The sequence below is a fragment of the Herpailurus yagouaroundi genome, unplaced genomic scaffold, assembly GCF_014898765.1.
Source record: "Herpailurus yagouaroundi ecotype Mexico unplaced genomic scaffold, PumYag 203, whole genome shotgun sequence".
Lineage (NCBI taxonomy): Eukaryota > Metazoa > Chordata > Mammalia > Carnivora > Felidae > Herpailurus > Herpailurus yagouaroundi.
The window spans coordinates 21,689,533-21,717,497 of record NW_024412434.1 but is presented as its reverse complement, the minus strand read 5'-3'; the positions used below and the strand labels follow the sequence as shown (position 1 = coordinate 21,717,497).

The 27,965-nt window shown below is 47.3% G+C and overlaps 1 protein-coding gene and 2 long non-coding RNA genes across 11 annotated transcripts in view; 2 read left to right on the top strand and 1 right to left on the bottom strand.

The window, feature by feature from the left end:
* The first annotated feature begins 6,442 nt into the window (after positions 1-6,442).
* Positions 6,443-10,497, top strand: LOC121014794 (uncharacterized). The gene is made up of 2 exons (XR_005783425.1): positions 6,443-6,849; positions 9,795-10,497. It is a non-coding gene; the product is annotated as an uncharacterized LOC121014794 (long non-coding RNA).
* Positions 10,498-11,810: 1,313 nt separating this feature from the next.
* The window catches only part of FRMD4A (FERM domain containing 4A), a 611,772-nt gene continuing 595,617 nt past the window's right edge, over positions 11,811-27,965 (bottom strand). For 7 of the 9 annotated variants that reach the window (XM_040451376.1, XM_040451380.1, XM_040451378.1 and 4 more), the window contains one exon: positions 11,811-12,249. In XM_040451376.1, coding sequence (XP_040307310.1) covers positions 12,147-12,249 — 103 coding nt within the window. In that variant the 3' untranslated portion in view covers positions 11,811-12,146. Of the gene's footprint in view, positions 12,250-26,259; positions 26,332-27,965 lie in introns of those variants that run through there. The other 2 variants (XM_040451379.1, XM_040451375.1) reach the window with 1 other exon arrangement.
* LOC121014790 (uncharacterized) lies at positions 15,207-23,888 on the top strand. The gene is made up of 4 exons (XR_005783420.1): positions 15,207-15,318; positions 17,240-17,331; positions 20,807-20,964; positions 23,329-23,888. It is a non-coding gene; the product is annotated as an uncharacterized LOC121014790 (long non-coding RNA).

Below are 27,965 nucleotides of genomic sequence, written 5' to 3'. Positions count from 1 at the left end.
GTGCCTTTCTGAACTCCCAGGTTGACAGCTCGCCCAAACCAAAGTGCCTTTCCTCTCCAACTGCTCTTCCTTAAGCGCTTGGGAGAAATTGCCAACCATTAGCGTTGCAGTCTGAGCCTGGCTTAGAGTTTCTGTCATCCTGTGAGGTAGGACAGTTAAAACTTGGAACTTTCCCGACCATCACTCAGAGTAAACCGTACAAGCACATAGGTACCTAAATGCATATATAATTGAAACAAAAGCACTTACAGAGTCTTCTCTTGTATTTCTTTTAAAAACATGGTGGTGGTGACCCTAAACTGGTTGACAAACCCATTAATAATGCCTTGTGACTGGCAGTTTGAAAACCACCGATTAAAAGGAAGTATGAGTTAAGGAAGAAAATGAGCTGGCAGATGAATTCAGAGCAAAGGGACTCTAATTTTAAAAAGTGTTTTAACCCAGAACTGCTCATGTATAGATAATTTGAATTTAAGAGCATAGTTATGCTGGTTTAACATAATAACAATACATTATTAAACATATTTAGGAAAATTTTTAAAAAGTTTTTTAAATATGGAGGTGTAGAGATCACACTCTGCGTTCAAGGTTAATGTGAAGAATAGCAGAATTTAGAACCTTTTAAATGCTAAATCCTTCTGAAGCGGGAATTCTTAGATTTCAAATGAAGAGTCGGTCCACCAAGGGGAGAAAAACCACAACACTGCGTGTGATTGCGGTGTGGATAGATGACCACCTTATGCTGGCTGTCAGTTGTGTAAAGCAAGGTTAAACAAGGTATAAAATAACTGAGAACCCAGAGGCGGGGTTGGGGTAGAGAAAAATGCAGAGTCTAGTATGCATCAAATCTCTGTTGAGGGTTTGCTTTAGCCCTTTATTTATTTATTTTCAATTGAAATTCAAGTTAGTTAACGTATAGTGTAGTATTGGTTTCTGGAATAGAACCCAGTGATTCATCACTTACCTATAAAACCCAGTGCTCATCCCGACAAGTGCCCTCCTCTTAATCCCCATCACCCATTTAGCCCATCCTCCCACCCACCTCCCCTCCAGCAACGCTCAGGTGGTTCTCTGTATTTAAGAGTCTCTTAGGGTTTGCCTCCCTCTTCTCTGTTTTTATCTTATTTTTCCTTCCCTTCCCCTGTGTTTATCTGTTTTGTTTCTTAAATTCCACATGTGAGTGAAATCATATGGTGATTTGTCTTTCTCTGACTACTTTCGCTTAGCGTAACATCATCTAGTTCCATCCGTGTTGCAAATGGCGAGATTTCATTCTTTTTGATCGCTGAGTAATATTCCTGTGTGTGTGTGTGTGTGTACGTGTGTATGTGTGTATGTATAGAACACATCTTTGTCCATTCACCAGTCAATGGACATTTGAGCTCTTTCCATATTTTGGTTATTTTATTTATTTATTTATTTATTTATTTATTTATTTTGAGAGAGACTGTGAGTGGGGGAGGGGAAGAGAGAGGGGGGGAGAGAGAGAGAGAGAGAGAGAGAGGGAGGGAGGGAGGGAGGGAGGGAGGGGGGGGAATCTCCAGCAGGCTCTGCACCTCAGCATGGAGCCTGACTTGGGGCTTGAACTCAGGAAAGTAGGATCATGAACTGAGCTGAAACCAAGAGTCAGATGCTTAACTGAGCCACCCAGGTGCCCCTTGGCTATTGCTGATAGCACTGCTCTAAACATTGGGGTGCATGTGCCCCTTCAAATTAGCATTTTTGTATCCCTTGGATAAATTCCTAGTAGTGCAGTTGCTGGTTGTAGGGTAGGTGTATTTTTAACTTCCTGAGGAGCCTCCATACAGCTTTCCAGAGCGGCTGCACCAGTTTGCATTCCCACCAATAGTGCAAAAGGGTTCCCCTTTCTCCACATCCCCACCAACATTTGTTGTTTCCTCGATCGTTAATTTTAGCCATTGTGACAGGTGTGAGGTGGTATCTCACTGTGGTTTTGATTTGTATTTCCCTGATGAGGAGTGACATTAAGCATCTTTTCATGTGCCTGTTGGCCGTCTGGATGTCTTCTTTGGAAAAGTGTCTGTTCATATCTTCTGTCCCTTTCTTCACTGGATTATTTGTTTTTTGGGTGTTGAGTTTGATAAGTTCTTGATAGATTTTGGATACTAACCCTTTATCTGATATGTCATTTGCAAATATCTTCTCCTAATCTGTTGGTTGCCTTTTAGTTTTATTGATTGTTTCCTTTGCTGCTCAGCCCTTTAAAGATTATTTCCCTAGACTTGGGGCTAGATTGCATTTCTTTTAATGTAAAATTTTAAGCAAAGTATAACACAGAGAAAAAGGTACAAATCAAGAGAGTACCATATCATGGTAAGTCTTTCAATGTGAGCATCTCCCAAAGTAATTAGCACCTAAGTCAGGAAAGATTATGTTATTAACACCCCAGAAATCTCATGCCCCCGTCTAGTCCTACTATGGTCCTAGCGTCTAACATCATTACAGCAAAACAAAACAAAAAAAACCTCTACTGCTACATAATATACATACCTTAAAATTTAAAGTATATGGTGGATTTAGAATGTTCAGAGATGTGGGGCCATCACTAATCTAAGTTCAGAACATTCCGTCACCCCCAGAAGAAACTCTATACCCATTAGCAGTCACTCCCCACATTGGTTAGTTTTGCCTGTTTGTTAATTTGCTCATCTATAAATGGACTCAGTATATTTGACTGACTTTATGTTTGATTTCTCTCTCTTTTTTTTTTTAATATTTGAGAGACACAGCATGTGTGTGAGCTGAGGAGGGGAAGAGAGAGAGGGTGAGAGAGGATCCTAAGCAGTCTCCGTGATGTCAGTGTTCAGCCCGATGTGGGGCTCGATCCCACAGACCGTGAGATCAGGACCTGAGCTGAAATCAAGAGTTTGATGCTTGGGGCGCCGGGGTGGCTCAGTGGGTTAAGTGTCCAACTTTCACTTCGGTCATGATTTTGTGGTTCGTGGGTTCGAGCCCTGTGTCGGGTTCAGTGCTGACAGCTCAGAGCCTGGAGCCTGCTTTGGATTCCGTGTCTCCCTCTCTCGTGTGCACGCTCTCTCTCAAAAATAAATTGAAAAAAGAGTTGGATGCTTAACCAACTGAGCCACCCAGGTGCCCCTGTTTCTTACAGTTTCTAATCCTCGTTGTGTATGGTTCTGGTTTGTTCATTCTCATTGCTGCATCCCATGATTTATCTATTTTACTGTTGTTAGACATTTGAGTTGGTTCTAATTGTATGAATGTTGGGTATGCATCTTTTGGTGAATATGGGTGTACACCACGGTGTGAAATGTCTGGGACATATGTACATACTCAGTTGTACAGGATACTGTCAAGGAATTTTCCAAAGGACTTGTACCCTTGACACTCCCACGAGCAGGATTTGAAAGTTCCAGGTCCTCCACATCCTGGCTACACATGATATATCCTGTCATTCTTGTTTTAGCCCTTCTGGTGGAATAAAATGGTATTGTATTGTGGCTTTAATTTGCATTTCCCTGATGACAGATAAAGCTGAGCATCATTTTTGCGTGCTTACTGGCCATTTGGATATTCTCTTTTGTGAAGTTTCCATTCAAGATTTTACTTTTGTCCATTTCTTCTATTGAATTGCCTGCCTTTTTCTTACTGATTTCCATTTCTTTGTTCTGGCTATGAGTCCTTTGTTAGATATATGTGTTAGAAATACTTCTCCCACTCTGTGGCTTGCCTCTGTGCTAGGTTACTTTTTATGCGAAGGGGAAATAATTTTATAACTAGCTCAGATGTTAACATAATCTTTGTTGGCTGTCTTTGCCAGATTTTATATAAATCATATGTGTCAGTCTTCTTGCAATTTTTTCTCTTGATGGATGATGTCATCATACTGGTGTGCTTGAAGCGTATAGGATTTGAGAGAGAGGAAATCTAGTGAGTTTTTGTATTTTTGTTAAACTTTAGTTTTATTAGATTATTATTTAAGACTTGGCTATTTTTCTTTTCCTTTGCTGTGCAAGTTAAGGTGCGTCTGCGTGTGGTGTAGACACTGCGGGTTGCTTACCCCGCTTTCATTCTCCTCTCTCTGCTAATAGAAGCTTCATTTGTTCAGAGCTGCAGTGTGCATAATTAAAGCTGCTTGCTGATTTATGACTCTTTGAAATTAGGGTTGGTTATGTGACATGTTCTGCCAGTAGCCCATGTAGGAGAGGTCGGTTGGGTGGGAATTCCAGGAAAGCTGTTGCTTTTCTAAGAGAAAGGAACAGACTTAGCCAGCAGACATCTTCTGCCCGTCCTGTGTTCCTTTCTGGAAAGTGCTCCTGAGTCTCCGAGGCTTTGCCACTGCCCTGCAATCATGACGATGAGAGATAGGCGCTAAAGATAGCAGAGTTGGTCGTGGGTGGTGTCGTGGGGTCAAAGTATAAGCCTTGGGCTGCTTTCTTAGGTTGTCCAGAGAAAGACCGATAGGAGATGGAGATCTGCTTCTATTTACGCAGGCTGGAAAGTTCCATGATTTGCTGTCTGCAGCTAGAGACCTGGGAGAGCTGATGGTAGAAATTCCAGCCTGAGTCCAAATGCTTGAGACCCTGGAAAGCTAATGGTGTAAGTTCTAGTCTGACGAAAGGAGAAGACCAATACCCTAGTTCAACAAGTGGGGCTGAGAGAGGGAGCATGTGTGAGCATGCTCCCCATGCCTTCAACTGATTGGACAAGGCCCACCCACACTGCGAGGAGCCATCGGCTTTACTCAGTCCAGTGATTCAGACATTAATCTCCTTCAGAATAATGTGGGTTTTTTTCCCCCCAAGTTTATTTTGAGAGACAGCGCGCGTGCTAGAGGGGCAGAGAGAGAGAGGGAGACAGAGAATCCCAAGTCGAGCGTGGAGCCTGAGGAGGGGCTCAGAGTCACGAAACCATGAGATAATGACCTGAGCTGAAACCAAGAGTCAGACACTTAACTGACTGAGCCACCCAGGTGCCTGCATCCAGAATAATGTTGAACCAGACATCTGGGCACCCTGTGTACCAGCCACGTTGACACAGTTACGCATCACAGCGGTCTTCCTCGTGGCCTCTTGTTTTATGAGAGGAGTATGGGGTGATTCCCCGGTTCAGGGTGTTCCCACATATGTTGCTGAATTCAGCCCCTAAGAAATACAGACATTACTCAGATTTCTTGGCTTACAAAATCAAGACTTGTGGCAGGTATGTGACGGTGCTCTAGGGGTGCGCCTGCCTGAGCTGCAGTAAGGTGGGGCTTTGCCACATCCTGCTAAGACAGAAATGCACCTGCGTTCCTGTGCGTGAGTCTGTGGATGTGGGCCCCTGGTCATCTCAGCTGCAGAAAACCCCTTCATCCAACTGATGTTAAAGGCAGTTCAGAGACCACCGGGTGCTGGAGACCCAGAGGAGTGCTTCTGGCCTGGAGGGGCAATTCTGTCACCCGGCTTATTAGACGGAAGCATCTAGCTCTTGTCTCTCTCTGGTGTTTATCCCCAGGTCTTTGTTAGAGTAACAAACGGCTTTGAGAGGGAAAAGTCCTAAATATTTGTTACTGATGTGAAAGATACTTGAGAAGGTATGTGCTTGTGACTTCATTATTTGGGGCAAAATCAGCTTTGATTCCCATTATGAGTCTGGGACTCACATTATGCCCACGTGGGCCTAAAAGGTACCTGTGGCTTTTTGTCCTTTATACAGTTTTTTAATAATTTTTTTTAATGTTTATTTTTGAGAGAGAGCGAGCATGAGCAGGGCCACCTAATTGCTGAAGGAGGAATGGTTCCATTCGGCAGTTTTCCACACTTGAAGAACCAGCAGTCGGAGATCACGGCATTGTAGGCTTGTGCCGCCTCTTCTGGGGCCTGAATCCCGGCTCTGCGGGTCCCGCCAGGTGCCTGGGGCGCCCACCGGGTCCTCTCCTTGAAGGGTTGACTCCCTGCTCCACAGGGCACCTCCTTCATGCTTCTCGGTCTTAACCTTCCCCCGCCTTTGTTTCCCTGCCCTGAGTGGTAGCTACCACTGACCGAGCCTGCTTTCTTAGCACCTTCTAGTGTGTTCTAGAACGTACTTTTTATTTTCTCCCTCCCTCCACTCACCATAGAATAGAAATCTCTGCGGGCCAGGGATTCCACACCTCTGGTTTGCTGCAGACGTGAGGTGAGAAGGAATGAGCGGGTGGTCCTCCAGGGGTGATTGCAAGACTTTGGGATGATGCCAAGATTTTTGCCCGAGCCCTGGACGGTTGGAGTTGCCTGTGGCTGAGCCGAGGAAGGAGACGGTGGAGCAGGTTTGGAGGGGGAAGGTCAGAGCGTGAGCTCTGGCCATGCTAGCATGTTAACGTTTTATTTATTTTTGAGACAGAGAGAGACAGAGCATGAAGGGGGCAGGGGCAGAGAGAGAGGGAGACACAGAATCGGAAGCAGGCTCCAGGCTCCGAGCCATCAGCCCAGAGCCCGACGCGGGGCTCGAACTCACGGACCGCGAGATCGTGACCTGAGCTGAAGTCGGACGCTTAACCGACTGAGCCACCCAGGCACCCCCATGCTAGCATGTTAGATCATCTCCAGGTGGAGACGTTGACAGGAAGATGTCCAAGCTCGGGGACACGGGGATAAACACAGGTGTCGTCAGCCCCTACACGACACTTAAAACCGTGAGAGCAGAGGCCAGCTCCCGGAAGAGTGGGGGACGGTGAAGGGGAGAGAACAGAGCCGGGAAGGGCCGATGCCGGGGCGCCAGGGAGATGAAAACTACCGAGGAGGTTGGAAACAGGAGCCCTGACTGACTGCCGTGAGCAGGAAAACCCGGGAGGACACCATGTGCTGGCATTCCAGAGAAGGACGCGAGGGGACCCACTGTGTCGTGTAGCCGGTAAGTCACGTAGGATGAAAACAGAGAATTAACCGTTGTATTTGGCACTGTGGGAGCCGTCCTTGACCTTGGCAGGAATGGTTTTGGTTGAATGGGGGAAATAGAAGGTTGATGGCAGCGGGTTTCGTAGAAAAAGGATGAATGAATGAAAGTCCAAAGGAACTCACTTGGTTGTAGGGATAATAGTTGATGGAGAAAAAAATGGGTTTCTGATTAAAAAAAAAAAAAAAAAAAATCTTGGTGCAACTGTAAATGTATGAGTTCTGTCAACTCACTGGTTAGTCTCCTGCGTTGCAAGCCAGGCCTTTCAGGTCCTATCTGAAGAGAGAGTGGCTGGGCTGGGGAGGCTTCGTGCAAGGCCGAGAGGGGGAGCAGGGTTTCCCCCCTTCTCTGCCGCATCTTCCACCGGCCGGCCCCTCGGACCAGGCCGGCAGGGAGATCCCATTAGACACACCTCGATTTCTCCTCCCCTGGACTCCTTTTCAACTCTTCCTTCCGTCTGCTTACTGCTGGGCTACCTCGTTTCCCCTCGCGCAGTGCTTGTGTGCCTGTGTGTCATCTGTGTGCGTGTGAGCTGGAGAAGAGCTGGATTCCTCCCCGACGTGCAGTGAAGGGCCTCTGCTCGCCCTCACCGGCGGTTCTCCGACGCTCGCTTTAGAGAGAACCTTAGGCGTGAGCTTTTTTGAACTGGCATTTTGGGAGGAAGCGGCCGCAGCCCTGGCTATTTTTAATGCTTTCTACTGGGATTTGTGGATGTTTGTGTTCTAGTAACCAACATAATAGCTGTTTGGAATTGCTTTGTTAGCACTGTGAAAGGGGAGTGTGCGCGTGTGTGGTGTAAAAGGTGGGGAGAAGCAGGAAAAGAAATGTTCAAGTCCCGTCTTCCTGCGTGCCAGTTGCTTTCGTGGGATGGTCAGAGCTGAATGACGAGATGCTGAATTTATTTCCCGAGCCGTGACCTGTGTGCATGTAAAAGACTTACAGAATATCTCCGTTTGTTTGTTTGACGTTAGTGATGATTATCTTGAGATACAGAGGCCCTGGCTGCCTTCCCAAGGAAAGGCTTAGGAAGTGTAAAATGTCCTCATGGGCTCGCCTCTGACGTGCTTCATTCACCTCCTCTGGGGATTGTTTTCATTTCTGGCAGGTGTTAGCTCGCTCTGGTGGCAAATGCTTCAGCAAGAGCTTTCCGTCCAGGGGGTGTTGTTGGCCTCCGGGCTTAGCGTCTCCTGCTGGTGAAGAGACGCACATCGGGTCAGGGGACCAGGGATGCAAGGGCGGTGCGGTCTCTATGAAAGTCGGCCAGTTGCCATTTTGTCCTTCAGCAGGGGGCTGGCTCCTTGCGCCTGCGGGCCCAACTGGCTGCTGCCTCGGTGACGTGATGTAGATGGTGGTGACAAAGCGAGAGCTGTGGTGTGAGTGCACGGCCAACAGCAGTGCTGGTAAAGAGCCTGAGCATCCTGGGGGCGCCTGGGTGGCGCAGTCGGTTAAGCGTCCGACTTCAGCCAGGTCACGATCTCGCGCTCCGTGAGTTCGAGCCCCGCGTCGGGCTCTGGGCTGATGGCTCAGAGTCTGGAGCCTGTTTCCGATTCTGTGTCTCCCTCTCTCTCTGCCCCTCGCCCGTTCATGCTCTGTCTCTCTCTGTCCCAAAAATAAATAAATGTTGAAAAAAATTTAAAAAAAAGAGCCTGAGCATCCTGCCTGCCTCCCCGATGGGTCCTGTGCCTCCTCCACAGGCCCAGGGACCACAGAGAGAGTAAGGATGGCCCAAAGCCCGGATTGCCTCAGCGTTGGTTCCGCCATTCTGTGGGGACAGGACCCAGACCCGGCACATGCTGCGTATGGGTTACTACTTGTAAGGAACAGTGAGACACATGCTAATGTAGCCAGAGACTGACCTCGAACGTCTAATCCTTTTTGGTGGTAGGAGCACATCATTGAGAATACGTCGTCTTTGTATAATTAACAAGGCAATTAGAGAAAGGGAGACTTAGCCTCTACGACACAAACTGAGCTCTTCTGTATCTAGCAAGACCGTGAGGGTATCAGCTTTAGATTGACTTAAAAGAAAAAAAAAAAATCCGAGGAGGACACAGGCACCTGAATTACAGATTTCCGGAGCCTGTTGAAGCACAGACCGCTTAGAAACAAAATCTCCGAGAGGCAGCCAAGATCTTTTCATTTTGAAAATGCTTTAATAAGTGTTGACAACACTGTTTTGCAAAATGTAAAGGTACTATACAAATTCTTAATACAAAAAGAATAAATTAAAAGCAGATTTCTTTTTAATTCTGCAACTTTGTCTACAACATACATCCTTTTCATTGATTACAGTTGAACAGAATCCAGTAAAATCATTTTACATGCTCTACAGTCAGTTTCAGGAGCAACCTAATCCTTTCTCCCCATTATTAAACTAGAGTCCATTTTACACAACGTGTAATAAACTATTGACATTAATGTATATGTAAAACTTTACACCTAGTTAACTAAGCAGTAACTGGTCATCTGATAGCACCTGGAGGGGGGTTTGCTATATTTAGAACTAACACTGAATGAAAACAAATCGGCATTTTAACAGTTTCAACACTCACCTGCATATAATAAAACAAAACAAAAAAAAAATCCACCTGTCTCACAACAAAGTCTGATGTAGGTGTTCCCAACAGTCTTCAGGCTAAACAGGCAATTTCTTACACGTATCCCAAGAATCCAGTAGGGGCTTATATCAGACCAGGGGCTTTATATTCCATCTTACTTTGTTTTTAAAGAAATCGGGATCTGGGAAGAGCTTGCAAGTGCTTGCACAAAACAGCTATTGTTTCCCGCCACACTGGTCATGAATCATGTCGGTCTCAAAGGACTAACAGTATGTACATTTTGTAGTAACTGAACGCAGCTCAACAGTAAAACCTGTTTGACTTAATCTCCGTCTTTACCACCAGACTATAATGGTGTTTGTCTGAACTGGATTTCTCTCCCACCCCGTTCCTCGCTGCCTCCTGAATCCAAAACCCAAGCGTGGAGGAAGAATTTTCGTCTCTCATTCCTCGTAAACCCAACTGGGCTCAAAGCGTGATCCGATGGACGTCAGACCAGATTTGAAACTACGGTACGTGCTGGTCACCCCGCAGCCACGTAACCTTGTCACCTCCTCGGTTTCTCTCTTGACTTGCCCTGCTGCACACAGTTCAGTTTGATTATCTGTGTGTCACTGGAGAGAAAGAAAGATGGCCCGGTGCAGAATATTCTGAATGGGGAAGGAAGAAAACCTGTGGGCTGTAGCTCTGATTGATCATCAAAATGAGGGCAACGAAAACCCCATCCCCTCCCTCCCCACGATCGCTTCATGGCATTGGAACCAATTTTGTTTCTCCTGCAGGGTTTCCCCAGAGGTTTTGTGAGGATGTCCCTTTCTCCAGCTGTTACCACCACAGAGCTGGTGTGCACGGAGAGGGGACACCGGGCCCTCAGTTGCCCAGAGCGGTCCCAGCCTCAGTGGGACCCCACAGTGCTTTCCAAGCTACAGCAGAAGGAGAGCACTGCCACTGAATTCATTGTAGTGTCCATCCTACCCTCCTGGTCTGGTAGAGTCATTACTCTCGGATTACACATACATAAAAAAAAACAAAGATTTTTCTTTTTACGCTAAAGCTAACTGTGGTTCTGTTTGCCCACAAAATTACCCCACCCCGGCTCCTGTCCCTGGCTGTCAAAATGCCTTTGCAATAGGAAGTCATTACAAGTGAGAAAAAGCGTCCCCCCCCCCGCCCCCCCCCCCCAACCTGTGCCAGTAAGCACAGCGTACCCCCTCTGTGGAGACCGTGTTTGTGCCATTTGGAATAACCCAACGAAGAGTGTGCGCTCATTATTATAAAAGTATTTTTGAGGCCTTTGAAGATAGATGGCTTTCCGGTTGTGTATTAAGCAGAGCTCAAAACACATGTAAACGTGCAGCTCCCACACACCTTTTCTCTCTCTTCTTTCTTCCTCTCTTGGTGTCTGCAGACGAATGCGGGTACATCAAGGTAGCTGACGAGGCTGTAGGCATACGGGCCCTCTGGGAGCCGGGACTTTCTACCCCCCACCCCTGCTCCGCCTAAGAGACACGGGATAAAAATCTAAGGGCATAGTTGGGTTCTTTGAATAAGTGACACATTGGTAGCCGGGTGCCGAGAGAAGTCGAAGTCGGGTCTGAGCTCTTTGTCACACAAGTGCTAACAAATAGAAAATGAGCCACAACGGTCAGAACACTCGAATGGATGGCCATGTGCTTTTCCCTTGGTTTCCCGTAAAAAAGAAAAACGTAACACCTTGTGCAAAACAGGACACGCTTTTACTGGTGGTTTTAATGAGAGAGAAGAGCTTGGCGATCACCACCTTCCATTTCCTACAGATCCCAAAAGAAAAGCAGCTTTGTGTGGTGGGCTCGGACGGGAAGCCCCGCCCCCCTCCCCTCCTCCCGCACAGACCAGGCGGACCTGCTCCTCCCCGTCCACACTCCCAGGGATCTGGGGCAGCAGCTGGGTTAGCTCTCCGGGCTCTGGCCTGAGACAGTGGGTGGGACGGTGGGGGAGAGGGACAGAGAGGGGGAAACCATTTACGTGTGGTGGGCTTGCACTTGTGATGAGTAGGAGCCGTTGAGAATTTGAAAGGTTTCACTGCAGAAAGAATGTCTTCCCCTTGGCCCCTTTTTTGTTTTTTTATTTTTAAATTTTTTTTTTTTTAAATCTTTGGCAGCATAGAACTGATTGTGATCCTCGGATGCATCTCTGACATGTTGGGCTTCTTTTCTCTTCCCCCCCCCCCCCCCCCCCCGGGACTATTTCAAGTGTCAACGGAGTCCCATATTCCCCCGCGCGAGCGAGCGAGGCATCCTCTTCACCGAGTGCAGGCCGACCATAGCTTCATCGTCTTTCTGGATCACCCTGTACTCGAGTCCCCTTTCCTGTTCTCTTCCAATGCCACCTGTCCACAGGAGTTTGATGTCCGTTACCTTCCCTGATGGCTCCCGGCCTGGGGGCTGTCACGGCAGGGGGAAGCCACCAAGGTGCCGTTGAGGATTGGCGCCTGGCTCTCCGTGGGCGAGAGAGCCAGAGGACACACAGTGGGACCGGAACCTTCCAGAATGTCTCCTCAGTCAGGTTTTTGGGGGTGAAGGGAATGCGGAGACGGGAGAAAAAAAGTGCTGAGGGCCGAAGCTGGTGCAGGGTGACAGTGCGTCTGGGTAAGGCAAATGAGAGGCAGTGAGGTGATCTCTGAATGGCGTTGAGGCGGTCAGATTGAGGCCGGCTGGCTCACACGAGGGTCCCGGGCTTGGCTTTTTCCTGCCCGTACCACTGGACGTCGGCTAGTTCTGGATAGAGGGAGGAATCCAGGAAACAGCTATCAGCGTAGCTCCTGCAGGGAAGGCAAGGAGAGGGGGGTGGTTAGGGGAGAGCGAAGTTCAGGAGTTCGTGCTCAGTTCAGCGGGGGCTGATCCTGATGGGTAGTCCTCCCTGTGCGTGAGGAACTGGGCCTAATTCGGTGCCGAGTATGGACGAGGTGTTCACAAATGGGGGAAAAATGCACACCGAGGAGACCAAAGCCTTGAACGCCCGTGATGGAGCAAAATGGGAGCAGTGGTTCTGAAACTGGGCTGCATGTCAGAATCACCTGGGAACTCTCAAGGGTACTCCTGTTCGGGTCCTGCCCTCAAGATGCCGGGTTAGCGGGTCTAGGGGCGAGCCTGCGCCGTGGGAGCTTCCAAAGCTCCCCAGAGCTGGATTCCACGGGGTTCTTCCTCCCACAGCAGAGCTGCTTCGGTTCTGCTCCAGGAGGCCTCAGGCGTAACCATGGGTTTTTATTCTATCGGAGAAGCACGTTCAAAATGTCAGGCTTCCCGATCGTGAAACACGTGGTATTTTGAAAGTGGTTTAAACAGTCTTTGAATCAGTGCTGTTTACTTTTTATTTTCAGAGACCGTGCAAGGTGGGGGGGGAAGGACAGAGACACAGAATCCCAAACAGGCTCCGTCCTGCCAGCGCAGGGCCCGACGCTGGGCTCGATCCTGTCCTACCAACGGGGAGATCATGACCTGAGCTGAAACCAAGCATTGGACGCCTGACCAACTGAGCCACCCAGGGGTTCCCCATCGGTGCTGTTTAAGTAACATGCATTGTTTTCTGATTATCAAAATGCATGGAAAACACATAGGCAACTAAACTGAAAACAAAACTCTTCTTAAAAAGTTGTCATGTAGGTTGAGAAGTAATTTTTACATATAGTTACACAGATGTACTAAGGCTGACAATCATTTCTAGGAAAAATAGCCCCTCTCTCCTCCCAAACTGGCTCCTTCGGGGCAAGATAAAGGTCAAACTTCACGTCCATGAACATGGCCAAGGGGTAGCATTGCTAGGCAGGTGCCCAGAGGCTGGCTCAGCGACTGGGAACAGCCCCTGCAGCCTGAGAAGGTGAAGGCCTCTACTCAACCCCCCCCCCCCCCGCCCCGGGGCGGGCGGGCATGGCTCAACTCTGTACTCTGTTCAGAAACGGCACAAAGGGGCCTGGTGTCGCCTGTGTGCTCTTTCCTTTTTCTTAGCGTAACTTGTAGTACCTTCTGGGATGTTTGTACGGACTCCTACAGGGATGGAACTGTGGGCCTTGACCCTCCAGCTGCTGAAGCCACATTCCTGTGAATGATGTTGGTCTGTGATGCCCGTTTAGTAGCTCTGTGTTTTTACTGCTGGATCTTCGAGGTTGACACCCCATCTTGGGGTAGAACTCTCTCTTTGGAAACACCACGAGGATTCTGCATATGTGGTGGAAGTTGATTTCCTCCCCTGCTGCTGGTGCTGCTTTATGGGTGGGGATGTGTGAAGAGACCCTAATCCAACACGGTGCAGGGAGTAGGGAGTTTAAAGAGCAGCCCCATGAGCCAGTTTGTAAGAATCAACAGCTGAACCCATTTTTCTGTTCAATTCACTGACCTCTCTAGGAACAAAGAGCTGAAGGCATTGCGGATTTTGTAAATGTTTCTCATCAGGCTTTTAAAACACTGAAAGGGGCACCTGGGTGGCTCAGTGGGTTAAGCATTCGACTCTTGATTTCGGCTCAGGTCGTGATCTCATGGTTTGAGAGATAGGGTCCTGAGGAGGGCTGTGGGGAGCCTGCTTGGGATTCTCTCCCTCCCTCTCTCTGCCCCTCCCCTGCTCTCTCTCAAAAGAAGCCAACTTAAAAAAAAAAAAACAAAAAACCATGAAAGTTGGAAAACTCAAAGCATCTGTGGCTCACTGTGGCCTTTAATGAGAGTCCTGGGCCCTGAAAGCCTGAAATCCAGTGGGGTTAATGCCGCTTTCAGAAGCAAAAGTGCCACCCAGGCCCTTAGGATGCTGGCCACGGAGATCTGTTCCGATATTTAAGTGGTAAAGGGCTAACTCGATCGCACCCATCCTGCAAACTCCCTCTCCAAGCTGACAACGCTGACTTGACTCTTGCCATGGTGCCTGAGGGACTGAGAAAGTGTTTCCGGGAAAAGGTGGCCCACAGGGGGCATGTAGTGTTTTTTGGGGGACGGTCCCTCCCTAACATTCGTCCTGGTGGTGCCCTCCACTCTCCCCAGGGTGGGCAAGGGGGCCAAGTCGAATCTACCCACCAGTGTCACTGGTTCAAAGCAGGGCAGAGGCCCAAGCCAGGCCACGTGGCCCTCACACCCAGAGGATGGGTTTCCTCCGGAGAAGGCAGTTCTTGGTGGGAGCAGGAAGCAGAAGGGGAGCTAGAGAACCAGAGAGCTCCAGCTCCCTGTTGCCCAGAAGCACGAGACAGGCATGAGCCTGTAAAACGCATCCGTTTCTAAAAGAACAGCTGGAGCCAAACTGTGTTTCTGGAAGTCGGAATAAATTCAGGTTACCTGCTCAGCCAGCCAGAGAGAAGACATTTGCCTTAATCCTAAGGAGCCTCCCCCCCTAGCTTTTTGCTCCTGGCAAGAATGACCTCCCTGAAGTTTGCACGTCAAAGAACTGGGCTTCCGGATAGTTCCAGGAGGAGACCAGACAGAGCATTTCCATCTCAAAGACACAGGGGAAGAAGGCAAGTTTCTCCAAGAAGGATTTTGTTTCTTAAATCCTGATCTTTTAAAATATCTGCAAAGCTTTTGGAGATGAATAGGGGGGTTTGGGGATTGGTAAGAAATGGGGTGGGCTGGGAACTGCTTCCAGAGCTGTGTTACTGTTCCTGTAGAGCCTGGGTTTGTAAGAGGGGGGAGGCTTGTCTTTAGTTCCTGAAGGAGTGTGGTTGCAACTTGACTGAATAAAGTCAACAAGCTTTAAAATTTTAAATGTAAAATTTACTCAGTTGAATCTTGTTTGACAGTTTGGTGGCGGCCGTGGGATCCAGAGAGGACTTCAGCCAGCTTCAGGGACAAGAAACAGAGACCTGGTACCTGCAAACCCCTTGAGTTCTCTTTGTCACCATCTCTGAGGGCCCTGGGTAAGTACCTCTCGGTTTCGAGCTCTGCCCTCTTGGCCTTAAGCTCCCCATCGAATCGGCTGCCCAGTCCAGCGGTAACATTCAGTTTGGACTCCCAGGAGGTGCCGGGCGAGTCCTCAGCCCTTGCTTACTCTGCAACCCCAGTCCAGGGCCCAGCCGCTCAGCCTGAGCTGGCAGGTGGTTCCACCTGGAACCTGAGTCCCCAGCCCTCGGCTAGCCCACGGCGCCCACCGTTGACATGCGCTCGTTCAGTCCACAGTTGTGTGCTGGGAACCACGGGTGGTGCGCACGTAAGGCCTTGTCACGGCCAGTCTGCAGTATCCTCTCCTTGCTCGCTGCGGGTCTGTGAGCGTGCACATGACGTAAAGGAATAATAAATCTGTTGTTAATGGGCAGCTCAGAAACCAGAGCTGGAAAGTCGGTGGGCACCTAAAAGCTGTTAGAGCGCGTGGCCACCCAACTCGATGACCGTTATAAGCTGGTTATGGAATGGCCTAGGCGGACACTAGGTCACCCGCCAACCTCAAGAAAATTTCCACCCAGTGAGGTACACGGTGGAACACTGCAAGATTCCCAGCCCAGCGGTACGTCCCTCTTAACTGTCAACTTGTCTCTGACAAACTGAAGGCTTAGGCGACGAAATGAGATCCTCCGGTTCCAAAGAATTGAGTGTGCCCCCTTCCGGCACAACTGCTTTTATGTCTAAGAAGTAGGTCCCAGAAGCTGCACGTGACTACAAAGATGGCAAGATGTTCATAAAGCAAGCTAGAATCACCAGGGCTGTTGTGTGAAAGGATTTCAGCCTAAAATGAAACCGGAGGAAATGAAACGGAGAAGCTCATGCCTGTGTCCTCAGGAGAAGGGAACTGAAAACTGGACCGATTTCCTGGAAGGGCCTGATTTACGGGAGACTGAGACTTCTCTCCGGCACAGTGAACATCTGCCCGGAATGGCTCCTGTCCTCAAGCCAGTGAACTTACTGTTGGCCCACGGACGCTGCCAGGAGAGACCGCCTTCTCCAAAGTACAAGGCCACTGTGTAAGGATAAGGCGCGGACAGACGAGCAAGTTGCACAGCAGCTCACTTGCCACCCGCGAGACGATTCCGTGCAACAAGGGACACCAGGTCATAGGTCAGACAAGTAGGGCAAAGGCTGTCCTCCGTGAAGAGGTCGTTTCCCACGAAAGGCACACTGTCAAACAAAACCCAAGTCGGCACCCTAAGTATTCGGCACTCTTGGGAAGACTCTAAAGATAGGATCCCAGGCATCTCAATGCTCTATGGGTGACCCTCACCCCAACCCCCCAGTTTTTTTAAAAAAAAAAAAAAAAAAAAGTTACGGTCTCTCATGCACACGGACCGGCAGTATTGAAGACAACTTGGAATTGCAGTAGTCATTACAAGGAATGTTCCAGTTAGACAAGTTCCCTCATTTAAGAAGTGCACTTGAATGCAAGGGTTCCCAAATGAAACAGACAGAACGGGTTACCTATTTCAGTCAGCATGCAGAAGCCTCCAGAAGGCTTCAAGATTCCCAAACTGCTTCATTGAAAGATTGATTGCAAAAGGGTAATGAAAAGTTAAAGACCCAAGAGGTACCTAAAATGAGACCATATGACTGCTGGGACTCCGGGAACTCCCCTTTATCCTCCTCTACACCCGAGTACTCATAGTATTAATCCTCTGTCTGAATGGTCTTTCCACCCGGAAGAGACTACATGACCACACTCACACCAGTCTGTCAAAGGAGGGCCCCCATACAGGCCCCTCACAGGATTGACCGGATTCTGAGGGATTCTCTTGTAACCACTACCAGTCATTCCTGGAACAGCTAAGGGGAAACTAAAATTAAAGGGACCCCTTGTCAAGTTCTGGCAGATGCACAACTTACACTCTGTACTTTGAACCCCACTTGCTCCAGAGCCCACAGATGGGAATCCTGGAAAAAGAAGGGTGAGAATCCTTACCTGAGTTTGCTCTCCCAAGTTACTGCGGCCCACTCAAGAGAGGAAGGTAAGATTTCACGTCCCTTCCTTCCCAATTCCAGACCCACAGCTTACTGACCCTTTCCCTCCCAGGGGCAGCTGTTGCCTTCCTGTATCCTGGGGGCTTGGCTCGGCAACCATCGCGTTGGGAACCCCAGTGTGTGGTCAGGCAGAAATGCCGGTTGAACTCCATTTCCGGTTGGGGTTCCAATGCTTACTGCCAGTGCTTGGCAATGGGCTGTCTTTGTTCTGGTCATTTTTGGGAGTGGCTCTAGATCTCGAGAGTAGTGTTCTTTGTGCCCTCTCTGAGGACACCTTGTGTGTCCATGGCATTGTTCCATACTACCAGGAATATTTACAGTTTGAGCTCAAACCTGACAAGATACGATTTTAAGTAGCTCTATGGTCAGAAGTTGACCAAATTGAAAGCGCATAGTCACCATCAGAGCCTAATGGCAATTTCTTTGGGAACTTTCCCCTCTAGGCCAAAATTAAACTATGTGCCCAGAGATAAAGAAAAACATTCTGAAGCATTACTAGAACAAGCCAGAGACAAAGGTGTAAATGTAGAACATTATGAATCGTTTAATTTCCATCCTAGTTGAAGATCTCCTTGATATAAAGAAGCAAACCAAAGATAATGTAGCTGGATGGGTGGGTTGGCCTGTGTTGCAACCCAATTTCCTGAGGAATTAAAAACAGGGGTCCCTGTCTTAGAACAAATCAAGCCTTGATCAGAACAAAGGTAGCTGTAGTATCAATGCAAATCCCACTTACCATTTTTACCAATTTCCAAACCTTCTCTATTCATTTCAAAAGGCCTGTAGGTATTTTAAGAGATCTGGATTTAAGAAACAAAGTCTTCTTGGGAATGTTCTACTTGCAGGAACTTCGCTGATAGGTCCTCTCTTTGCAATGCAAACTTCAGGGAGGTCATTTGTATCAGACGGGTTGGGGTGGGGGGTGGTAAGGCTATTTGGAACTTAGGCCAATGAACATCTTAAATGTCTTCGCTACAGATGCCTTGGCTGTCTGAGCAGGTAACCTGAAATTATTCCAACTGTTCTGTTAGTAATGAATGAGTTTTGCATGATCATACTTGTCTCATGGCTAAAATTTAAAACAAAAGCGATTAGGATCTCTATCCACCTATGTGTCTAGGGATCGATGTTGTAAATGCGTGACATTTTTTTCTGGCTCTGGGCAGTATTGCTAAACTTAGTTTGTAAAAGAGTTTTAATTAATTTGCTTAAAGAGAAGTACTTATTAAATGACGTATTCTAAAACTGTCACAAATAGAAAAACAACACACATATTTTTCAAGTTCATGTGACCTAGGATAAATCCTCAGTAAATAAAGGCTCAGGTTTGTAGGTTTAATTAAAATAGTAATGTCTTCAGAGTTATCAGCATTAAATATAACGTAGGAAACAACTTTTATTCTACCTGTGTTTACTAGTTATTTAAATTCATGTCATCTCTGTTACAAAATTTGTTAGCCAGAAAGATAACTTAAGATGTTGGCCAGCTGTTTAAGGTCTTGAGAAATTTTCATGACTAACATAAACATAATCGTTAAGAACAAGTGAACAGATACATATTGGTCACAGTCTAGATGTTTTTCACTGGGTAGAAGCTTTTTTTGCCAACAAACTGCCAGTTTTGTAGCAAAAAAATTATATGCAGACATCATCCTACATGTGGCGCCTCCCCCTGTTTTGCACAGTGACCTTGGAAGTCATTTTCCTGGCCACGTAGTCCTTTCTCCACCTCAGAGGCGGCTTTGCTGTATCGTCCTCAACCTCCGGGACTAGTAGAAAAGACTAACAGCATCACTCAAACCCCATTAGGAAAATTCTGTGCCACTTGGGAATTTTCCTGGACCAAGGTGCAGTCACTGGTCCTTTTGAGTCTAAAGATTGATGTGACTCTTACTGCTTCCCCCCACCCTCCTGTGCCTTGGAGGACTCGTGGTCTGCTAAACCTCTGAGCTGCCTTTCTGCTCGGAAGGGACTATATGACCATAGCCAAAAGTCTGCCCAGTTACTGGCCTCAAATGTGGGCCTCTGTATGAGTCCTTCTCAGAGCTGACGGAACTCAGGGCTTTTCTGGGAACCTGCTACCTATTACTCTATTAAACAGCCAATGGGAAACTAAAATTGAAATTTATGGAAAGCCTTGCCCTATTCTGGTAGCCACCAGGGCTGTACGCTCCGCTTGCTTAGGAGGACCCTGCAGGGGAGGTCCTGGTGAAGTGGCAGAAGCGGGCAAAGGGTGGGGATCCTCACCAGAGGCACCTTTCCTCAGTCTCTGTTGTGCCCATTTTTTTTTTTTTAATTTTTTTTTCAACGTTTTTTATTTATTTTTGGGACAGAGACAGCATGAACGGGGGAGGGGCAGAGAGAGAGGGAGACACAGAATTGGAAACAGGCTCCGAGCCATCAGCCCAGAGCCTGACGCGGGGCTCCAACTCACGGACCGCGAGATTGTGACCTGGCCGAAGTCGGACGCTTAACCGACTGCGCCACCCAGGCGCCCCTCTGTTGTGCCCATTTGAGAGACGACTGTGAAATTTCATATTCCCTTCCTTGCCTTATCTAGACCTATTACTCTCCAGGGACACCTGTATTCCTTTTGGCCGTCTTTGGGAATGGCTGTGCATCTCAGGAGGGGGAGTATGCTTTGCACCCTCTTTGCGGATGCCTTTGCATCCATGGGGTTCATACTGCCAGGAATATTGAGTGTCCCACCTGAAACGGGACAGGACATAGGAAAGGATTTGTAAAATAGCTCTGTGGTCAGATGTTGGTTACATTGGAAGCTGACATTCAGAGCCTGACAGAAACTTTCTTTTAGATCTTACCCCCTAGACTAAATGGAACTACGTACCCAGAGGGAAAGAACATCACAAAGATCAGCAGCTCTAAATTAGTGGAAACCTAATGATTTCCATCTTAGAGAAAGATCTCCCTGAGATAAAGAAGCTGAATATAACATAACAGGATGGGTGGGTGAGACTGTGATGTCACTCAGGCTGCAACCCAATTCTGAGAAATTAAAAACTGTTGTCTTGGGGTGCCTGGGTGGCTCAGATTGTTAAGTGTCTGACTATTGATTTTGGCGCAGGTCACGATCTCACAGTTCGTGAGTTCAAGCCCCACATTGGACTCTGTGCTGAAGGCATGGAGCCTGGCTGGGATTCTGTGTCTCTCTCTGCCCCTCCCTACTCGTGCTCTCCCTCAAAAATAAATAAATGTTAAAAACAAACACCTGTTGTCTTGCAACTCAAGTCTTTGCAAGAACAGAAATGTAGCAATTCAAATGGAAGCAATTCAAAGCCCACCTATCATTTTTACCAATCCCCAAACCTCCCCTTATCCATCTCAAAAGGCTTGTGGGTATTGTAAAATTCTGGCCTTAGGGTAATGATATTCCTTCTTCACCGAACTTGTGTTCCTTCTCTGTGCCGTAGAGATGGAAGTGTTATGTTTGGTTTTCTCTAGGAATCAAAGTTGTTCTCATCAGAAGGGAAAAACTGTGGCAGAGTGGTGTTCTCCAAGGTGGAAAATGTTGTCTTCACAAGTATCAGTGAAAAGTTGAAGTCCCCTTGACTCACCCTTTTACCAGAAGCATGATGTGAATGTGATCCTCTTATAAATGGGTGAGTTTTACAGTATTTCACCTGTCTCATGGCTAAAAATTTCACACACAAGTTCTAAGATCTTTGTATCTGTGTCCATGATCTTGTATGTGTGCCTGTGATACACGTGGGATCTTCTCTGCCTCTGGATGGTACTGACAAAATGAATTGGTCAAGAGCTCTATTTATTTGGCTCAAAGACAGACAAGGGCTATACAGATGATGTACACTCTAGGAAGAATAAAAGCCCAAATGTTTCTCAAGTTCACGTGGTCTAGGGTAATCTTCGGGAAATGAAAGCTAATTTCAGTTGCTTAGTTTCATTACAATAGGCATGTCTTTAGAATTACCAGCGTGAAATACAATACCCCTTTACTTCCTAGGTTAACTAAAAGTCAAATAAGGTCATGTTGTCTATTACGGAATTGGTCACAAAAAGATCATTTAAGATGACAGTCAGCTGTCTAATGCTCATGAGATGTTAGGTGTAATCTAAAAATTAAGAACAAGAAAATTAAACAGAAGGATGATAAAGGTTCATAAATGAACTTTTCAACAATAGTTATGCTTATGGGTCAGTCTGCTTAAGAAATAGTCTCCAGGGGTCGCCAGGTGGCTCAGTTGCTTGAGCGTTTGACACATGATTTTGGCTCAGGTCGTGATCTCACTGTCATGAGATAAGAGTCCTGTGTCGGGCTCTGTTCCAGTCGCAGATCCTGCTGGAGATTCTCCCTTTCTCCCTCTGTCCCTCTCCCCTGTGCTCTCTTTCTCTCTTAAGTTTGCAAAATCTTTTTGGTCACTTGAAGCCTGAAAGTTTATAGTGAGCTAAGTTAAGGATGGACTTTCACTGACTCATTTCCAAATAAAATACTAAAGTGTTCATTACTGGACACAGATTTATCCACTTTTCACTTCCTTTTCCAGAGGCCATAAAGATATTTGGGCCTATTAGTACACCTGTTTGAGGCCATATGGAAAAGTTTACTATGAAGAAGAATTTACTTCTAGAAATCATGAAGTGTATTTATAAGTTTGCAAATCTACAGAACGTTAGTGTAAGAGACCATTCACGATTGCTAATAGTTTTTACTAGAAATGAAGAATTCTAAGGGTTAAGAATTCTCATCAATATATGTAATTAAAATTACTTATAAATTATAAGTGTGGATGAAAAGTAGGCAAGTGAAGCAAAATGACTGGTTGCTCTTAGCCAACTTGACCACATTCTCAAATTACTTCCCAAGATTCTTTTTTCTACAAACCACCTACCAATTTTTTGTTCCATGGAACAAAATCTGAACGGATCTAAAAAACTGGTAGGTGGTTTGTGGAAAAGGAATCTTGCGAAGGGAATTTGATATGCGGTCAAGTTGGCTAAGATGGGAATGGATTTAAGTTTTTTAATGAGGGTTTTTTTTTAAATGTTAATTTTTGAGAGGGAGAGAGAGAGACACACACACATAGAATCCGCAGCAGGCTCCAAGCTGTCAGCACAGAGTGTGATGCGGGGCTTGAACTCCTGAACCGTGAGATCATGACCTGAGCTGAAGTCAGACACTAAACTGACCCAGCCACCCCCGTGCCCCAATGCGTTTTATCATCCAAAGCACACGGGTGCAAAAATAGAATTTGGTTTTCTCTTGAAAGGACTAAGTCTTCTTGGACATTTGGTCTGATTTTGATAAGCAACTGTAAAAGATTTACCTTTCAAGTAATCGGCCTGGACAGCCAAGATTTTGTGTTGTAGCAAAATAATTTATCGTGCTTCATGTGGTCTTTATGAAGTCGTCCATTCCATAAGAAAACCCAGTCTTCTCACTAGTAAAAGAGCTAAGTTTTGTTCACAACTCTGTCACTTTGTCTATTTGCCTTTATCTACCTAACCAAAGTGACAGGATGTTAATGAAGTATTCTTTCATAATGATCTGTGATCCTATTTAGTCCTGTGTTCAAACCTGTTGATATTTAGACAGTTTCTCGTAACCAGATTCTCAAGGGTGTCTTCCTGACCTTAAGGTAACTTTGAGATTTCCCTAGAAATTTGAGATTTTCCTAGAGTGTCCCTGGGAAATCCCAAAGGATTTGTCTCTCACCTTAAAAAAAGATGCTATACTAATTAGGTTTATTTGCTGTGTTAAACTACATGGGAAGCATTGTCAAATACGTGATAAAAACCTTATTAGATTATTTGTATGGATCATGTTATTAGTATAAACAGTCTAAAATTGTATCAAGTGTCTAGAAATCTGATATGTCCTGGTATAATATTATTCAGACATCTAGTTATTATCTTTAAATTGTGTGTATCACAGAAGTAACCAGATTTCCTCATCAATTCCGTTATAGTGAACTACAATCGGAACTTTAGCATTTTGTCTTTTACAGACCCTTGATTGTTTTACTCTGATGATTCTGCAAAACTGAAACGCATGGAAAGAACCCTACCAAGAACTCTGGACCGCTGACATTCCTGCCAAATTAGAAGGTGTTGAACCTGGGGTGCCTATGTCACAACTGAGGAAGGCTCCACCTGACTTTGGGTCCGGTACAAAAGCCGGAGACCTCAAACTCAAATGCACCAGCAAGAGAGGTCGACTCTTACCCCCCATCTTGGGAAGAAGCAAAGTTTCTTTCCTCGTTCGCTTTCTGATCATCTTTTACCTAAGTCTTACTCCCTGAAGGGTCTTCAAGATTTTGTCCACCATTTTCCTTGCCCCGCCCTGAAAAGGTAATGTGCTTGTTCACATAGCTCAGGCCACTGCAGAGAGAAAGGTGATCTAACCTCCAAAAGACTGGATTTCCCATGGTGCTTGTGATCCCATAGTTCTGCCCGTCACAAACTTCTGCCTCACTCCCACTGCTTCGGTTTCTCCGGGCCAAACCCAGCCCCTTCTCCGTCATGTCACAGTCCCCGGTTAAGAACCTCTGACCCAGGGAACTTGGCATCCAGGCTGTATCCAAAGACAGGGACACAAGGGAAGGGTAACCAAATAAAACCACCTGGGGGGTCTACAGCCCCTCAAGTTTTACTGGTCTCCATGGTGGTGCTCTTGGGAGTCCCAAGCCTTAAATAGGAATTAGCATGAAGGATTCATATTCAAAGTTTGCTTCCCTTGACAGAACCCCTAGACAGGAGTAAGTGCAAATGAGGCTACAGTTAGGAACCTCTCCTGCACTCCTGAAGATGTTGCAGAATCCGTTGCTAAAGCAATAGCCACCTACCAGTAATTCCTAGGATAGATGCTTCTGGGGGAGCTGACACGCGGCTACACAAGCCAGCTGACTTAAGAAAGCGACTCCTTCAGTGGGGTCTTCCTTTGGTTTGGGTCTTGGGGACCACGGCTCCAAAGTGCACTTGAGGGGCGCCTGGGGGGCTCCGTTGGTTAAGTGTCCGACCTCTGCTGGGGTCATGACCTCACAGTTCGTGAGTTCGAGCCCCGCGTCGGGCTCTGTGCCGACAGCTCAGAGTCTGCTTCGGATTCTGTGTCCTGCTCTCTCTCTCCCCCACTCACGTGCACTCTCTCTCAAAAATAAACGTTAAAAAAATTTTTTTAAATGTGCACTCCAGACAGTGGGCACGATCCTGCTATAATGACAGTCGTCTACCTTTTTTTTTTCCTCAAAAGGTTTCAATCCATGTTCGCAGCCATTAACCACCTAGCAAATCATCCCCCTAAGAACAGAACTTCAGAAAAGGAACAAAGAGAATGACCGACGGAAAGAACGAACTGAGGTCATGACCCGTGAATACCACACAGACATTTGGCAAAAGACCACGAGAACTCCCGAGCTTTAGAGGGAAGCGGCCCTAATGCCTTAAGGTGTGATCCCATCTCTCAGGCTGAGAATCGGATCAAAAGGAGGGACATGTTGAAAACAAGAAAATAGGCCCCAAATGAGTCACTCATGCTAAGGTCCACGTCACAGAACAGATTTCACCGAACTTCGGCTCTCTCAGAAATGGAGTCTTAAACCAGTCAGGGCATCTGCCTGACCGACCCCTGCCATTCCCTAAAGGAAAGTGACTTGGCCATATCCAACCGATTTTTGTCTAGTGTAGCCTCCTTGTTCCCTCTCCCTCCTGGCTATAAAAGTCTCATTTTGCCTAGTTCCTCTGAGCAACTTTCTTCTGCTAGACAAGAGGCTGCTTCATTCATAAATCGATGAATAAAGCCAACAGAATCTTTCGGACTGCCTCAGCAGAATGTTTGCTTTCTTAACACCATCTCCCCCTCCAAGGCTAAGCCCCTGTTTTCCTAATCCCCTATCTGCCACCTCGGAACTGTTCCTTACCTCATCCCACCTTACAGGTGGAAGTCTGGCTCCTTATCTACAGCAACATGGTGTTTACCAAACAAACGCCCTGCTTGTGCGTACATCTGTGTTTTTGCCCCTGCAATGGCCCGTCTCCAGGTCCCTCCACCCCAGGCCGTGGAGGTGGAGGCCCGGTTCAAGAGGTATGGCCCTGGAGCCAGGGTCCTCCCCTCCCCTTGGAACTCTGGTCTCCAGCATGGTTCCTGGAACATAGGATTTTAATTTTCTGGTTACATAAGTTTACAACTTTTTATCCACTTCTGAACGGTATCCTTATCTTTTTAGTTGACCTTTGCAATGCTATTTAAATTTCAACATCTTGTCTGCCAGTTAGATTCTGGTCCCTGGTAACCAGACCCAGACAAGGTAGCACGGGTTTTATGGCCACCGTGGCAGTGCTGTGCAAATTGGAATGTGCCTTGGATTGACCAGGGGTCTCGTTGAAATGCAGACCCAAATTCAGTAGGCCCAGGAGTCCAGATTTCCAACGAGCTCCCAAGTAGTGAGGACGGTGATGCTTATCTAGGGACATTTTGGACAGCAGGCCATGTGGCCGAGTATACATCTGTCCCTCAGGAATGCAGGATGAAAACAGGGGTGACGTGCAGATGATTGGATCAACTCAGTCTGGTTTAGGTGCTTTGCCGTGTAAACTGTAGGACGCTCCTCTTTTCCTGGACATTGACCATGACACCAGTAAAAGCTTCTGCAAGTATCTGCGTACACAGAGTCTGGGAAGGGCTACGACACACAGTGGGGTCTTTTCTGGGAAGTGGCAGTGGGAATATCTAACATCTCATGTCAAAACATATAAACATAGAGTTCCCCAGGTATCTAGAAATAAGACAGAAGAATAACGCCTTCCACACCATTCAGAAGCTGCTTCTGGAAATTACGATGCGGGCAAGGGCGACACATGCAGCACATGTGAGATCACACACTCGTGAGCAGCGGTGGGGGGGGGGGAGAGGGCGGGGAGAACCGAACACCCCCTTACAATACCTCTAGTCATCAGTGCTTTGGTGAGTTGGAGACTCAGACCCATCCATAATGGGTGAGTTTTCTGTTGCTTCTCTGAACAAAGGAAAGCAGAAGAAGGAAGAGAAGAGAGGTCATGTTAAAGAGAGGAACTGACACAGACATGATTAGTAGCTTATTAATACATTGCAAAGATCAGTCGACTATACACCCAAGCGTTAGTGACAAATAACAGAATTCACGCAGAACTTTCAAGACCCAAGAGTGACTCAAAGGCCTCCTCTTTGGTTTTGTTTGGAAGGCGGGCTTTGGCACTTTGTATCCATTTCTCCTTTTCCTATCACGTCACAGAGAACACCTCCTCAATCTGATAAACGTTTACTTCAAGGACCCAAACAGCTTGGTTTCCAATTTGCCCAGCCTCCTCACTAGCTCTTTGTGGTGGAACACAGGCGGGTTTCAAGGCCAGCTCAAGGGCGTTCACTCCTTTCAGGCCTGCCCTCCTGCAAATAACAGTCATATAATCAGATTAGAGGAGACTGGGCAGGATTCAGAAAATGTGGACCATCCTGACAAAGACCCTGAAATGGGAAGTTCCTTATTTGGGTGAAATGGCTGGGCCACTGGAGATACCAAGATACACAAGGTCTGGCGTACTTTCTCCTATGAATTTAATCTCCGTGCCACTCTCGGGCCTGAGGCCTTGCAGTAGCTGCCCGACCACGCGTGATGGACCCGACCCGTGGATGGTATGGGAGGGAGGGTCATAACGACCTGTAATAAGGACGGAGAGGGTAGCTGCCGCCCCAAAGACCAAGAAATGGCAGTGGACACAAATCACTGTGGTTGGGACTATGGGTTCTCCTGACTCACAAGGAGGAAGAGGCATCATGGGCTATAGTTGAGGGAGTCAGACTTGAGCAGACATCAGAATCCCCTGGAGGCCTTGTTAAAACACACTGCCCTGCCCACCCCACCCCACCCCTCTTGTCTCATTTAGTAAGTCATGGATGGGCCGGAGCGTCTGCATTTGTAACAAGATCCCAAAGCTGCCGGTCCGAGGGCAGCTCTCTCAGAACCACTGGCCGGTGGAAGAGGACAGGACTCCGGAGGTCAGAGAACGCGGCTTCGTTCAGCTGTGGGACTCCGGGCAGAGCACCTACTCTCTCTAAGCCTCATCAATACAACTAAGAGATCGGCTCTTTCCCTCGCAAGGTTGCAGCGAAGAATATATGAAACTTATAAATGTCAGAAAAAGCTCCCAGCCTTTGAGTACACTGCAGGCACTCGATACACGTCAGCATCCCTTTCCCTTCTGTCAAATACTAAGGCCCCGTAAAGCCTGGTTTAAAGTCACCCCGGAGAAATTTACAGAGACAAAAACGTCTGCCAGGCACGGGAGCCCGAATGCAGCCAGTGGAGCCCATTCTGGTCCTGTTGCTGTCCTAGGATTCAACTCCCAGACGGCCGTCAACTTTTTCCAGGCTTCCCCACGGGCCCTCCAGCAAACTAGAAACTGAAGAGAGCCCGGTCAAGGGATCCCTCACCCCTTGACCCAGCGGGCGCGGACAGAACCTAACAGCCAGTCCGAGGGGACGTGTGAGGACCAACAGAAGAGGCAGGGATCGTGAGGAAAGCGATGTACGTGTATCTGCTGGACGTCAGGGGTCAGAACGTCTAACCGTCCACGAGACTAGAACGCTCTATGCCTATGCTGGCAGCTATAAAAG